Source organism: Notolepis coatsorum, assembly GCF_963971535.1.
Source record: "Notolepis coatsorum genome assembly, chromosome: 6".
Classification (NCBI taxonomy): domain Eukaryota; kingdom Metazoa; phylum Chordata; class Actinopteri; order Aulopiformes; family Paralepididae; genus Notolepis; species Notolepis coatsorum.
The window spans coordinates 32,062,702-32,078,361 of NC_140170.1; the positions used below are offsets into that span (position 1 = coordinate 32,062,702).

Below are 15,660 nucleotides of genomic sequence, written 5' to 3' on the forward strand. Positions count from 1 at the left end.
GTTATACTCTATAGTCTTACAGTAAGTACTCTGGGATTACAGTAGGTGTTATAGTCTATAGTCTTACAGTAAATACTCTGGGATTACAGTAGGTGTTATAGTCTATAGTCTTACAGTAAATACTCTGGGATTACAGTAGGTGTTATAGTCTATAGTCTTACAGTAAGTACTCTGGGATTACAGTAGGTGTTATAGTATATAGTCTTACAGTAAGTACTCTGGGATTACAGTAGGTGTTATAGTCTATAGTCTTACAGTAAGTACTCTGGGATTACAGTAGGTGTTATACTATATAGCCTTACAGTAAGTACTCTGGGATTACAGTAGGTGTTATACTCTATAGCCTTACAGTAAGTACTCTGGGATTACAGTAGGTGTTATAGTCTATAGTCTTACAGTAAATACTATGGGATTACAGTAGGTGTTATAGTCTATATTCTTACAGTAAATACTATGGGATTACAGTAGGTGTTATACTCTATAGTTTTACAGTAAATACTCTGGGATTACACTAGGTGTTATAGTCTATAGCCTTACAGTAAATACTCTTGGATTACAGTAGGTGTTATAGTCTATAGTCTTACAGTAAATACCCTGGGATTACAGTAGGTGTTATAGTCTATATTCTTACAGTAAATACTATGGGATTACAGTAGGTGTTATACTCTATAGTTTTACAGTAAATACTCTGGGATTACAGTAGGTGTTATACTCTATAGTCTTACAGTAAATACTCTGGGATTACAGTAGGTGTTATAGTCTATAGTCTTACAGTAAATACTCTGGGATTACAGTAGGTATTATAGTCTATAGTCTTACAGTAAATACTCTGGGATTACAGTAGGTGTTATAGTTTTACAGTAAATACTCTGGGATTACAGTAGGTGTTATAGTCTATAGTCTTACAGTAAATACTCTGGGATTACAGTAGGTGTTATAGTCTATAGTCTTACAGTAAATACTCTGGGATTACAGTAGGTGTTATAGTCTATAGTCTTACAGTAAATACTCTGGGATTACAGTAGGTGTTATAGTCTATAGTCTTACAGTAAATACTCTTGGATTACAGTAGGTGTTATACTCTATAGTTTTACAGTAAATACTCTGGGATTACAGTAGGTGTTATACTCTATAGTTTTACAGTAAATACTCTGGGATTACAGTAGGTGTTATACTCTATAGCTTTACAGTAAATACTCTTGGATTACAGTAGGTGTTATAGTCTATAGCCTTACAGTAAATACTCTGGGATTACAGTAGGTGTTATAGTCTATAGCCTTACAGTAAATACTCTGGGATTACAGTAGGTGTTATACTCTATAGTCTTACAATAAATACTCTGGGATTACAGTAGGTGTTATACTCTATAGTCTTACAGTAAATACTCTGGGATTACAGTAGGTGTTATAGTCTATAGTCTTACAGTAAATACTCTGGGATTACAGTAGGTGTTATACTCTATAGTTTTACAGTAAATACTCTGGGATTACAGTAGGTGTTATACTCTATAGTCTTACAGTAAATACTCTGGGATTACAGTAGGTGTTATAGTCTATAGTTTTACAGTAAATACTCTGGGATTACAGTAGGTGTTATAGTCTATAGTCTTACAGTAAATACTCTGGGATTACAGTAGGTGTTATACTCTATAGTCTTACAGTAAATACTCTGGGATTACAGTAGGTGTTATACTCTATAGCCTTACAGTAAATACTCTGGGATTACAGTAGGTGTTATAGTCTATAGTCTTACAGTAAATACTCTGGGATTACAGTAGGTGTTATACTCTATAGTCTTACAGTAAATACCCTGGGATTACAGTAGGTGTTATAGTCTTACAGTAAATACCCTGGGATTACAGTAGGTGTTATACTCTATAGTTTTACAGTAAATACTCTGGGATTACAGTAGGTGTTATACTCTATAGCCTTACAGTAAATACTCTGGGATTACAGTAGGTGTTATAGTCTATAGCCTTACAGTAAATACTCTGGGATTACAGTAGGTGTTATACTCTATAGCCTTACAGTAAATACTCTGGGATTACAGTAGGTGTTATACTCTATAGCCTTACAGTAAATACTCTGGGATTACAGTAGGTGTTATAGTCTTACAGTAAATACTCTGGGATTACAGTAGGTGTTATAGTCTATAGTCTTACAGTAAATACTCTGGGATTACAGTAGGTGTTATACTCTATAGTCTTACAGTAAATACTCTGGGATTACAGTAGGTGTTATACTCTATAGTCTTACAGTAAATACTCTGGGATTACAGTAGGTGTTATACTCTATAGTCTTACAGTAAATACTCTGGGATTACAGTAGGTGTTATACTCTATAGTCTTACAGTAAATACTCTGGGATTACAGTAGGTGTTATAGTCTATAGCCTTACAGTAAATACTCTGGGATTACAGTAGGTGTTATAGTCTATAGTCTTACAGTAAATACTCTGGGATTACAGTAGGTGTTATAGTCTATAGTCTTACAGTAAATACTCTGGGATTACAGTAGGTGTTATACTCTATAGTCTTACAGTAAATACTCTGGGATTACAGTAGGTGTTATACTCTATAGTCTTACAGTAAATACTCTGGGATTACAGTAGGTGTTATAGTCTATAGTCTTACAGTAAATACTCTGGGATTACAGTAGGTGTTATACTCTATAGTCTTACAGTAAATACTCTGGGATTACAGTAGGTGTTATAGTCTATAGTCTTACAGTAAATACTCTGGGATTACAGTAGGTATTATAGTCTATAGTCTTACAGTAAATACTCTGGGATTACAGTAGGTGTTATAGTCTATAGTCTTACAGTAAATACTCTGGGATTACAGTAGGTGTTATAGTCTATAGTCTTACAGTAAGTACTCTGGGATTACAGTAGGTGTTATAGTCTATAGTCTTACAGTAAATACTCTGGGATTACAGTAGGTGTTATACTCTATAGCCTTACAGTAAATACTCTGGGATTACAGTAGGTGTTATACTCTATAGCCTTACAGTAAATACTCTGGGATTACAGTAGGTGTTATAGTCTATAGCCTTACAGTAAATACTCTGGGATTACAGTAGGTATTATAGTCTATAGTCTTACAGTAAATACTCTGGGATTACAGTAGGTGTTATACTCTATAGCCTTACAGTAAATACTCTGGGATTACAGTAGGTGTTATAGTCTATAGTCTTACAGTAAATACTCTGGGATTACAGTAGGTGTTATACTCTATAGCCTTACAGTAAATACTCTGGGATTACAGTAGGTGTTATAGTCTATAGCCTTACAGTAAATACTCTGGGATTACAGTAGGTATTATAGTCTATAGTCTTACAGTAAATACTCTGGGATTACAGTAGGTGTTATACTCTATAGCCTTACAGTAAATACTCTGGGATTACAGTAGGTATTATAGTCTATAGTCTTACAGTAAATACTCTGGGATTACAGTAGGTATTATAGTCTATAGACCTTATTTAATTTCTTTGCTTCTGAGGTTTCCCTCATTTACAGAAACGACGATTGTAAACAGTACATAATAAAAGCAATATTCACAGAAAATTAAACACCAGAGGTAATTTTTTTTTTTTTAATAATTTAAAAAAATAAGCTAAAACAGTAAATACCCCGGGATTATAGATCTGTCTCTCACTCTCTTCATCTCTCTCTCTGTCGCTCTCTCTCCACTCCCCCCCCCCTCTCTCTCTCTCTCTCTCTCTCTCTCTCTCACTCCCCCCCCCCCCCTCTCTCTCTCTCCCCCTATCTCTCACTCACTCTCTCGCTCTTCATCTCTATGTCTCTCTCTCTGCCTCCCCCCCCCTCTCTCTCCCTCCCCCCCTCTCTCCCCCCCTCTCTCCCCCCCTCTCTCCCCCTCCCACCTCATTCTCCCACCCTCTCTCTCTCTCCCCCTCCCACCTCTCCTCCCCCCCCCTCTCTCTTCCCCCCCCCTCTCCTCTCTCTCCCCCTCTCCCCCCCCCCTCTCTCTCTCCCCCTCTCTCCCCCTCCCCCCCTCTCTCTCCCCCCCTCTCTCTCTCCCCCTCCCCTCTTCCTCTCTCTCTCCCCCCTCTCTCTCTCCCCCCCTCTCGCTCCCCCCTCCCCCCTCTCTCCCCCCTCCCCCCCTCTCTCTCTCCCCCCTCTCTCCCCCTCCCCCCTCTCTCTCCCCCCCTCTCTCTCCCCCCCTCTCTCTCCCCCCTCTCTCTCTCTCTCCCCCCCTCTCTCCCCCTCGCCCCCTCTCTCTCCCCCCTCTCTCTCTCTCCCCCCCTCTCTCTCTCCCCCTCGCCCCCTCTCTCTCTCCCCCTCCCCCCCTCTCTCTCCCCCTCTCTCTCTCTCCCCCCCTCTCTCTCTCCCCCCTCGCCCCCTCTCTCTCTCCCCCTCCCCCCTCTCCCCCCCTCTCTCTCTCTCCCCCCTCTCTCTCCCCCTCTCTCTCTCTCCCCCCCTCTCTCCCCCCCTCGCCCCCTCTCTCTCCCCCCCTCTCTCACTCTCCCCCCCTCTCTCTCTCTCCCCCCTCTCTCTCTCCCCCTCGCCCCCCCTCTCTCTCCCCCCTCCCCCCTCTCTCACCCCTCTCTCTCTCTCCCCCCCTCTCTCTCCCCCTCCCCCCTCTCCCCCCCCTCTCTCCCCTCCCCCCCTCTCTCTCTCCCCCCTCTCTCTCTCCCCCCTCTCTCCCCCTCCCCCCCTCTCTCTCCCCCCCTCTCTCTCCCCCCCCCTCTCTCTCTCTCCCCCCCCTCTCTCCCCCTCGCCCCCTCTCTCTCCCCCTCTCTCTCTCTCCCCCTCTCTCTCTCTCCCCCCTCTCCTCCCCCCTCCCCCCTCTCTCCCCCTCCCCCCTCTCTCCCCCTCCCCCTCTCTCTCTCCCCCTCCCCCCTCTCCCCCTCCCCCCCTCTCTCCCCCCTCCCCCCCTCTCTCCCCCCTCCCCCTCTCTCCCCCCCCTCTCTCCCCCTCTCCCTCTCACCCCCCTCTCCTCCCCCCCCTCTCTCCCCCTCTCCCTCTCTCCCCCTCCCCCTCTCCCCCCCCCTCTCCTCCCCTCTCCTCCCCCCCCTCTCCCCCTCCCCCCTCTCTCCCCCTCCCCCCCTCTCTCCCCCTCTCTCCCCCCTCTCTCTCTCTCTCTCCCCCTCCCCCCCTCTCCCCCCTCTCCCCCCCCTCTCTCCCCCTCCCCCCTCTCTCCCCCTCTCCCTCTCTCCCCCTCCTCTCTCCTCCCCCCTCTCTCTCCCCTCCCCCCCCTCTCTCCCCCTCCCCCCTCTCTCCCCCTCCCCCTCTCTCCCCCCTCTCCTCCCCCCCCCCCCCCCCCCTCTCTCTCTCCCAGGCCAGACTCCCTGTGGTGAGGATAATGGAGGCTGTAGTCACCTGTGTTTGTTGTCTCCGGTCCCTCCTTCCTTCTATAGCTGTGCCTGTCCCACTGGAGTCCAGGCTGCAGCCTGATGGCAAGACCTGCAAGCCAGGTACTGACCTCTGACCTACTGACTGACCTACTGACCTCTGACCTACTGACCTGCTGACCTACTGACTGACCTACTGACTGACCTACTGACCTCTGACCTGCTGACCTACTGACTGACCTACTGACTGACCTACTGACTGACCTACTGACCTACTGACCTGCTGACCTACTGACCTCTGACCTACTGACCTGCTGACCTACTGACTGACCTACTGACCTGCTGACCTACTGACTGACCTACTGACTGACCTACTGACCTACTGACTGACCTGACCGGTTGAGTTCAGTGATTGAAGCAAATGAAAGCCTGGGCTATGAATGTAAATGTTTTGACTAAGGCCCTGTCCACACGAGCGTTTGGATTTAATATGACCGAAGTTTGAAAAAATAAAACTCCGTCCACACGGTGAACTCAGGTGAACAACCGTGTATAACTGCGTACTCACGGCAGAGCTGGGAACCCAGCAACCGATACAATTAGTACAATGCCAAAACAGTAGGCGGCGATGTTGTTCAGACATGAAGGCCATTTCAACCAATCAGAAAAGGCTGAACGCTCACTAAACTTCCTGTTGGGTCGCGATCTGCCATTAATTCACTGAAGAAGAAGAAGTAAACTTCCTGTTTAGAAGCACAGCTGGACCCTATTGATCATTTTGCCAACGGAACATATATTTTCAGCAAAGAAAGAAACTGCAATAAACAAACGGATACATTCACTGTGTTCTGCCTCTCATTTTGTTGATGAAACAAAACCATCAGCAACACAATTTACCACCAAGAGCGGATAGTTTAGTCTCACAAAAGACCGCCGGTGTTGTTAGCTACATGCTAATGTGAATGGCTATATCCATGTATAGTATATAGCTTAAATGCTAACGTAATGTGGTAACGTTACCGATATGAAATGGATGTAAATGTTATTTAACACATTGCAGAATGGGTACAATACAATACGGCTCAATACAAACAATTGTTAAGGGGATGCAGTCTGGACTGGGTTCCTTATAACAATAACTTGACAACACATGAGTTTAGTTTAGCTGCAGCTACATGTTTACTCTCAGCGTCAGGTCAGGAATGCGACAAGACATCAGTCGATCACAACACTCTTCAACACAGACGATACGTTTTGAACAAAAGTTTGTTACAATCATTTTCATATAACGCTACTTGGGACAGCTCTGCTGCAAACACTGGTGTAGCTGGCTCTGCTATAATCTCTCTACCCCGCGGTCTGCCGTGAACATGGGAAATAATTGCGACAACTCTGCTGTAAACACTGGGAATAACCTCGGTTGCTATGCCCACACGCAACTGCAAAACCGCACAACTTCACCCTGGCCACCGGTTTTAAAGACCGCGGTTGCAGTGTAGCAAATCCCCGGTTGTGTGTGGCCGAACAGTGCAACTGCGCACATACAATCATGGTTATATTAAAACCAGCGTTCGTGTGGACGGGGCCTAAGCTAACGGCTCCACCCTGGATGCTGCTGTTATCTCATTAAAAAACATTTATGTCAGGGGGGGACCCCTTAACAACTGTGTGTATTGAGCCGTACTGTATTGTACCCATTCTGCAATCTGTTAATAAAGTTTTCAATCAATCAAGCCATTATAATATAACCCCCCCCCCCCTCCTCCCCCTCCTCCAATAGCTCTGTGCCTTTTGATAAACAAAAGCAATCATAAAACAATTACTAGAGAGAGAGAGAGAGAGAGAGAGAGAGAGAGAGAGAGAGAGAGAGAGAGAGAGAGAGAGAGAGAGAGGAAGCAAGAGGGAGACACGGAAAGAGAGATAGAGAGAAATAGGGAGAGAGCAGGAAGAGAGGTAGAGAGAGAGAGAGAGAGAGGAAGCAAGACAGAAAGAGGGAGACACGGAAAGAGAGATAGAGAGAAATAGGGAGAGAGCAGGAAGAGAGGTAGAGAGAGAGAGAGAGAGAGAGAGATTTCTCAGAGGAGGTGGGTTTTGCTCTGCTACCTTTTTTAATTAGACCCAACAGCCAATCAGCCTTGAGAATCCCTCAGGACATCATCTGTCTCTCCTCTGATTGGATGTGACTTAGATGTGGTGCAACGGTTGTCACGGTTACTAGAGTCCTGTTTACCTAGTACAACATAATACTACCTAGTACAATATAATACTACCTAGTACAATATAATACTACATAGTACAATATAATACTACATAGTACAATATAATACTACATAGTACAATATAATACTACATAGCACAATATAATACTACATAGCACAATATAATACTACATAGCACAATATAATACTACCTAGTACAATATAATACTACATAGCACAAACATAGCACAATATAATACTACATAGTACAATATAATACTACATAGTACAATATAATACTACATAGCACAATATAATACTACATAGTACAATATAATACTACATAGCACAATATAATACTACCTAGTACAATATAATACTACCTAGTACAATATAATACTACCTAGTACAATATAATACTACATACAATATAATACTACATAGTACAATATAATACTACATAGTACAATATAATACTACATACAATATAATACTACATAGTACAATATAATACTACATACAATATAATACTACATAGTACAATATAATACTACATAGTACAATATAATACTACATAGTACAATATAATACTACATACAATATAATACTACATAGTACAATATAATACTACATAGTACAATATAATACTACATAGCACAATATAATACTACATACAATATAATACTACATAGTACAATATAATACTACCTAGTACAATATAATACTACCTAGCACAATATAATACTACCTAGTACAATATAATACTACATAGTACAATATAATACTACCTAGTACAATATAATACTACATACAATATAATACTACATAGTACAATATAATACTACATACAATATAATACTACATAGTACAATATAATACTACATACAATATAATACTACATAGTACAATATAATACTACATAGTACAATATAATACTACATAGTACAATATAATACTACCTAGTACAATATAATACTACATACAATATAATACTACATAGTACAATATAATACTACATAGTACAATATAATACTACCTAGTACAATATAATACTACATAGCACAATATAATACTTGTAGCGGCCTCTGCCTGGGTCCGCTTCCAGTGGCAGTCGGGGAGTGATTCCATACGCACTCCATCCAAAGAATAGTCTCCACACCTTGAGTTCCGTTATCAGATACCAAACGTGATATCCGATTTATTTAGAAAATGTAGGTTACATGGGAGAGGTGATCAAAGCGATCCTAAAGCGTCCTATAACCGTGGTTCTAATTGTTCAAAGTGTTTCCTAAGATAAGACTATTCTAAAGCGTTCCCGAAGCGGTCAGAAAATTATATGCTTTCCCCGTCGGCTACCAACTCACAGCTGATCCCTATCACCCATTTAATGATCTCCGCCGCGCCGTGGACCGACCCACCTGACAGGTTTGATTGATTGATTGAAAACTTTATTAACAGATTGCAGAATGGGTACAATACAGTACAGCTCAATACACACAATTGTTAAGGGGATGCAGACCAGAGAAAGACTTTCGTCTTGTTTACATCAGGGTCCCCCATTTTCAATTCATCAGGACATATATGACATACATGACATACAGATAGTCAGTACTGCTACATCTATACATTTATGACATACCAGATTTGCAAATACAGTACTGTTTGTGATACAGAAGGAGTCAAGAAAAGGGAGTATATACATTTGACGTAGAAACTGTACATTGGAGGAGGTTGGGTGGGGGGGGTTGGGTACATTGGGATATTGACAACCATACTGGGTAATTTACATTGGAGGTGGTTGGGGGGGGGGGGGCATACTGTATAAACAAGTAAAACTGTACATTGAGGGGGGGGGGGGAGGAGACACTGTACAAACAAACAAAATTGTACATTGGACTATTGACAAAACCATACTAGGTAAATGACTGTACATTGGAGGGGGTTGGGTTAGGATATTTACAGGGGCCAGTGTTGAATTGCAGTCTCCCGTAGGTGTCCCTTGAGAGAGGTTTTGAAAGTGGGTAGTGATCCACATTCCTTTACAGCTTTGGGTAGGGCGTTCCACATTGATGTGGCATAATTGCGAAACGTGTTTAGTCCCTTATTTGAGCCGAATCTGGGTTTAACATGATTTGTGGAGCTCCCTCTGGTGTTGTGATCGTGGTATTCACTGACCTTTGGGAAGTATTTTGACATGTACATGGGTACCTTGGTCGTGTAGTGTATCTTGTAGACCAGGCCCATTGCAAGTTGCTGTACTCTGTCGTCTACTCTAAGCCATCCTAGGTTGTCAAAGTGGGCAGGGGTGAGGTGGGTTCTAGGAGTAAGGTCAAGCAGTAGTCTGACCAGTTTGTTTTGAGATGTTTGTAATTTTGTTTTTAGCGCCTTTGAGGTGCTTTGGTACCATGAGGTGCAAGCATAGTCGTAGTACCCCTGAATGAGTGCTCCTGCCAGAGTCTTCAGGGTATTCTTGTTTACCAGAGAGGAGATCCGGTACAAGAATCGAGTTCGTTGGTTGACTTTTTTTATTACATTGGATGCCATTTTGTCACAGGAGAGATTAGCCTCTAGGATGGAACCCAGGTAGGTAATTTCATCTTTCCTTGTGACAATATTGTCACCCACTGTAACTGAGAAGCCGTCTGTCTTGCTGAGTTTGTTATTTGAACCGAAGAGAATGGACTCTGTTTTGCCCATGTGTAATGATAGTTTGTTATCAGCGAGCCATATGCAGATTCTGCCTAGTTCCGAGCTGAGGGTTTTTTCAACCTGTAACTTGTTCTTGTCAGAGACCAGCAGGGCTGAGTCGTCCGCAAACAGGAACAAGTTGCAGTCACAAGCTGACGACATGTCATTTGCATAAATTAGGAACAGTAGCGGTCCTAGTATGCTTCCTTGTGGAACACCACAGCTCACTGTGAGGGGGGGGGATAGGGTACCGTTTACCTCCACCATCTGTTCCCTCCCCTCAAGGTAGGATTGCATCCAGCTCACTGATAGACTATCAAAACCAATTGCTTTTAGCTTGTCAATCAGAATGGAGTGATTGACCGTGTCAAAGGCCTTTTGTAGGTCCAGCATGACCATGCCGCAGTATTTGCCTGCGTCCACCTCTTGTTTGATGTGGTCATTCAAATAGAGAAGGCATGTGTCAGTGGAGTGGGATGTTCTGAAGCCAGATTGGAATTCGTAGATTAGATTTTTTTCCGCTAGGTACTTTTCGACCTGTTCGTAGACTATTTTTTCCATGACTTTCGAGATGGAGGTGAGAATAGAAACAGGGCGGTAGTTGCCTGGGTCTAATTTGCTGCCCTTTTTGTGCAGAGGGGTCACCCTCGCAATTTTGAAGTCCTTGGGGACGTGTCCCTGTTTTATGGAGAGGTTTATTATGTGTGTGATGATTGGGGTGATGGCGGCTGCTGAGTCTCTGAGGAATTTGGAGGGGATGTTGTCATGGCCAGTGGCCTTGTTAGGTTGGAGGGCGCTCAGTTTATTGAGTACCTCATCTGTTGTTACCATTTCCAGCTTGAAGTCGTCCTTGCGGACCCCTAGGTTTTTGTAGTAAGCTACTATGTGTTCTACCCCATAAAGCCCCGAGTGGGAGGGTAGTTTGTTTACCAGTGTTGTGGCTATGTTTGTGAAGAAAATGTTTAAGTAATTGGCTACATCCAGCTTGTCTGTGATGAGCGTGTTGTCCGTTTTTATGTTTATGTTTGAGAATCTGGTTTTAAGTTTTTTACTGCATCCTAGTTGATTATTGAGTAATTTCCAAAGTTCACATGGTTTGTTTTTGTTTTCCTCAGTTTTGTCATTGATGAAATTCTTTTTTGCAGTTTTGATCATGGAGTTTACGTCGTTTCTTAGTCTGTTTCTTTCTAGTTTGAGTTCAGTCACGTGGGCTTGGAGTTCACTGCTCGTGCTTTTAGTAAGCTTTGACTGACTTTTACGAAACTCAGAGCATTTTTTGTCTCCGGTTTTCATAGCGGCCAGTATTTCGGAGTGCATCCACGGCTCAGCGCGATTCTTTACCCTGGTGGTTCTTAGGGGGGCCATGTCGTTTAGTATTGTTGAGAATTTGGTTTTGAAACCATGCCATGTTTCTTCAACCAGTGTACCATTGAGTTCCTCTGACCAGTCCAGACTCTCCAGTTCAAGGTTGAAGGCCTCGCTAGAGTAGGTTTTGAGGTCTCTAGATGTGACTGTTTTGTGGCAGCCAGCCTTTAGTTTTAGTTTTTTTCGGGTACAGAATATCATATAATGATCACTTAACCTGCATGCTATAACCCCTTTATTGGAGCAGGTGATCCGCCCACAGTACAACAGAGTCCACCCAACTGGTTACACAGATAATCATAACATTCCCATAAATCATATCCTTCCATTGGAAATAATAATAACAATAATGATAATAATAATACTACTAATAATAATAATAATAATAATCTATAACAAAAAACACTCATTCGGCCTTTACCCCGGCCCCTAATTGTGCCTACACAATTACAAAACATGGTCGGGCGAGTGTTCATTACAGCTGGCAATCCTCCTTTGACTCCAGTAGTAGGCAAAGCTTCGTGATTGGCCTCTGTAGCACATTGGTCTTGGTCTTCACCCTGATACTTCGTACCAGGCCCTTGTCATCCGGAAAGGTTTCCAGGATCCGTCCAAGCGGCCAGGAATTCCTGGGCGCTGTGTCGTCCACTATGACCACCAAGTCACCAGGGGCGAAGTTCTCTTTCTGGGTCTGCCACTTGCATCTTTCCTGCATCATGGGCAAGCACTCCCTCACCCAGCGTTTCCAGAAGATGTCGGCCAGGTATTGTGCCTGTTTCCACCTTCTGCGGGTGTACATATCCTCCTTCTCAAATACACCTGGAGGCATAACAGGTTGTCCCTTCAAGAGGAGTAGGTGGTTTGGTGTAAGGGGTTCTAAATCCTTGGGGTCGTTGGACACTGTGGTAAGTGGGCGATCGTTCATCATGGCTTCCACCTCACACAGTGCTGTGAGGAGAGTCTCATCATCCACCTTCTGTTCCTTCAGGACCGACTGGAGGATCCTTTTTGTCGATTTGATCAACCTCTCCCATACCCCACCGAAGTGGGCTGCAGAGGGGGGATTGAGAATCCACTTTACTCCAGAGTCCGCCATTATGGTGCTAATCTTAGTTTGGTCCAGCTGCTTGAGGGCCTGATTTAGCTCTCTCTGGGCACCAACAAAATTGGTCCCTTGATCCGTCCTTATGGAGCGTACTGGACCCCGTCTGCAAATTAATCTTCTGATGGCGTTTATACAGGATGCAGTATCGAGGAAGTGTGCTACATCAAGATGAACGGCCCGTGTCACTAGGCAAGTAAAAATGACACCCCATCTCTTGACGGTACTTCGTGCTCTCTTTACCTCTATGGGGCCGAAATAATCAATACCCACATGAGTAAAAGGTGGGAGGTCCGGTGTTATCCGATCCACGGGTAGGTCTGACATTTTCTGTACACCAGGCTTGGCTAGTACACGTCTACAGACTACACACTCCCTAATGACCTTCCTGGTCATGGAATTAGCGCAGGGTAGCCAGTATCGCTCCCTTAGCCTGGAAAGGGTGTGTCCTCTCCCCGAGTGTCGCAGTTGTTCATGGATCTGCCTCACAATCAAGCTTGATATGCGAGTGTGTTTGGGCAGGATCAGTGGGTGTTTCTCTTCCACTGGCATGGCCATTTTGTTCAGCCTACCTCCCACTCTCAGCAATCCATCATCCAGGAGTGGATCCAGTCTTAAAATGGAGCTGGATAGCTTCACCGATTTTCCCTTCCTGAGAGATGTTATCTCATCCTTGAAGTGCTGCTCTTGAGAGTAGCGTATGAGTGCATGCCTGGCCTCAATTCCTCTACTGACAGGCTAGTTTGCACTATGGAGTCGGTGGAGGCTTGATCCATGCTAGGACCTGGCTCCTTCTTTTGGAGCCTGGCTCGAAGTAGTCGTTTTAGTTTTAGGAACCACGCAGCTGCTCTTGTCAACCGATTCCAGGTTGAGTAGTGCCCAATCAGCTGACTTGTCGGGTTCGCCTCTTCTACCGTAACACTACTTACAAAGACCTCTTTCTTGACTTCTGGGTCATCTTGGTGCACCGAACCATATAACTCCTCTGGTCTCTTCGGCCAGTGCTCCTCTCCCCTCCGTAGGAATCCTGGGCCACTGAACCATTGCTTTGACTTGAGCATCCTGTCAGCATCCAAACCTCTTGATGCCTCATCTGCAGGGTTCTCCTTCGAGCTCACGTACCTCCATTGAGATGTCGTGGTGAGGTCCTGAATAATGGCGAGGCGATTGGCCACAAATGTCCGAAATCGTCTTTTCTCATTGTAGACATATTTTAGGACTGTCTGGCTGTCTGTCCATAGTACCGACTCTTTCAGTGTCAGGTGTAGCTCTTTTCTGAGCATTCTGTCCATACGGGAAGCCAGAGTAGCAGCGGCAAGTTCCATCCGAGGGATTGTTACTTGTTTCAAAGGGGCTACCCTTGCTTTTCCCATCACAAATGCAGTGTAGATCTCGCCCTGGTCATTTGTGTACCTTGCGTAACTCACTGTGCCGTATCCTGATTCGCTTGCATCACAGAAGTGGTGGAGTTGAACAGCTTCCAGTTTCCCAAAACCGGCGGGTTTCATGCACCTGTTTATCCTGAGCTCTGACAGCTTGTCCAGGTCTGAAAACCACTCTTGCCACCGTTTTGCCAGTGGCTCCGGGATGTCTGTATCCCATCCGCACTTGTTCCTGCAGAGCTCTTGAAGAATCATTTTTGCCGTGAGGACATAAGGAGCTAGGAAACCAAGTGGGTCATACATGGAACATACGATGGAAAGAATGCCTCTCCTGGTTAGGGGTCGATTCCTGATGGTAACTCGGAAATTGAATGTGTCACTTTCAAGGTTCCATTGGATGCCTAGAGCTCGTTCAGTGAGTGGTTTCTCCCAGTCAAGATCCAACTCAACGTTCTGCTTGGCCTTGTCCTCTTCAGGGAGGCTAGCCAGCACCTCTTTACTGTTGCTCACCCATTTGGTGAGTCTGAATCCACCTCTTGCACATGCTTCTCTGAGTCCTTCTGTCAACTTGACGGCTTGGCTTACTGTCTCCACCGACTTCAGGCAGTCATCAACGTAAAAGTTAGACCTGATGGTATCGGTGACTTCTTGGCCGTAATGATCACTGTTATCCTCCGCTGTCTGTCTCAGAGCAAAGTTGGAACAACTAGGTGAAGATACGGCACCGAACAGATGTACCTTCATCCTGTACTCTTCCAGCGGCCGGGTGATATCGCCATCTGGCCACCATAAGAATCGCAGAAAGTCAATGTGATCTGGATGGACTCTGACCTGATGGAACATTCCTTGTATGTCTGCCATGAAGGCTACTTGGTCTTGACGGAATCTTAACAACACTCCTATTAGTGTGTTTGTCAGGTCTGGACCCTGAAGCAGTTCATCATTGAGTGATGTGCCTTGGAATGATGATGTGCAATCAAACACCACTCGTAATTTGTTCTTTCTTTTGTGATACACCCCGTGATGGGGTATGTACCAGACATGGCCATCTTTTTTGCTTAGCTCTTGAAGAGGTACCTTCTCTGCGTAGTCCATTTTGATTACCTCTTCCATGAAGCCTTTGTACTCTGCATGGTACTCCTCATTCTTCCTGAGCTTCTTTTGCAGGCCCATGGCTCGTTGTGTCGCCACCTGTCTGTTGGGCATCATCACATCTCCCTTTCGAAAAGGGAGTGGCAAGTGATAATCTTTTAAGGTTATTGAACTGGTGGCGATCTTCATGAACTTTTTGTGATTTTGCAAGGAGTTTTAAAAGCCACAGAGCCATCTGCCTTGGATCCTACATTACTGACGGTTGACGGTATGTTTGTGGCCGGTGTCACTGTCGTGACAAAGCTGCTTCTCTCCTTTCTCTCTTTAACCGGTGCGGCTGATGCTCCTGCTCGTGTTTGCCATCCAGAGGCTGCCGTCTTGAGGTGCCTTGGGGCAGCTCTGTCAGTACCATAGTCCTGAATACTACCGAACAATGGGTTGGAGGCGATTTTGGCTTGTCTCTCCAGATAAGCCACAAGGTCCTTGAATTTGGCTCTTTGCCCAGTGCGCTCCTGGATGTCG

At 44.6% G+C, this 15,660-nt stretch overlaps 1 protein-coding gene across 1 annotated transcript in view; it reads left to right on the forward strand.

Annotated features, from left to right (window-relative positions):
- The window catches only part of LOC311229438 (low-density lipoprotein receptor-related protein 5-like), a 188,408-nt gene that overhangs the window by 39,930 nt on the left and 132,818 nt on the right, over nucleotides 1–15,660 (forward strand). The window contains 2 exon segments of the mRNA XM_084315521.1: nucleotides 5,299–5,402; nucleotides 5,404–5,434. Of these exon segments, the coding sequence (XP_084171647.1) occupies nucleotides 5,299–5,402; nucleotides 5,404–5,434 (135 nt within the window).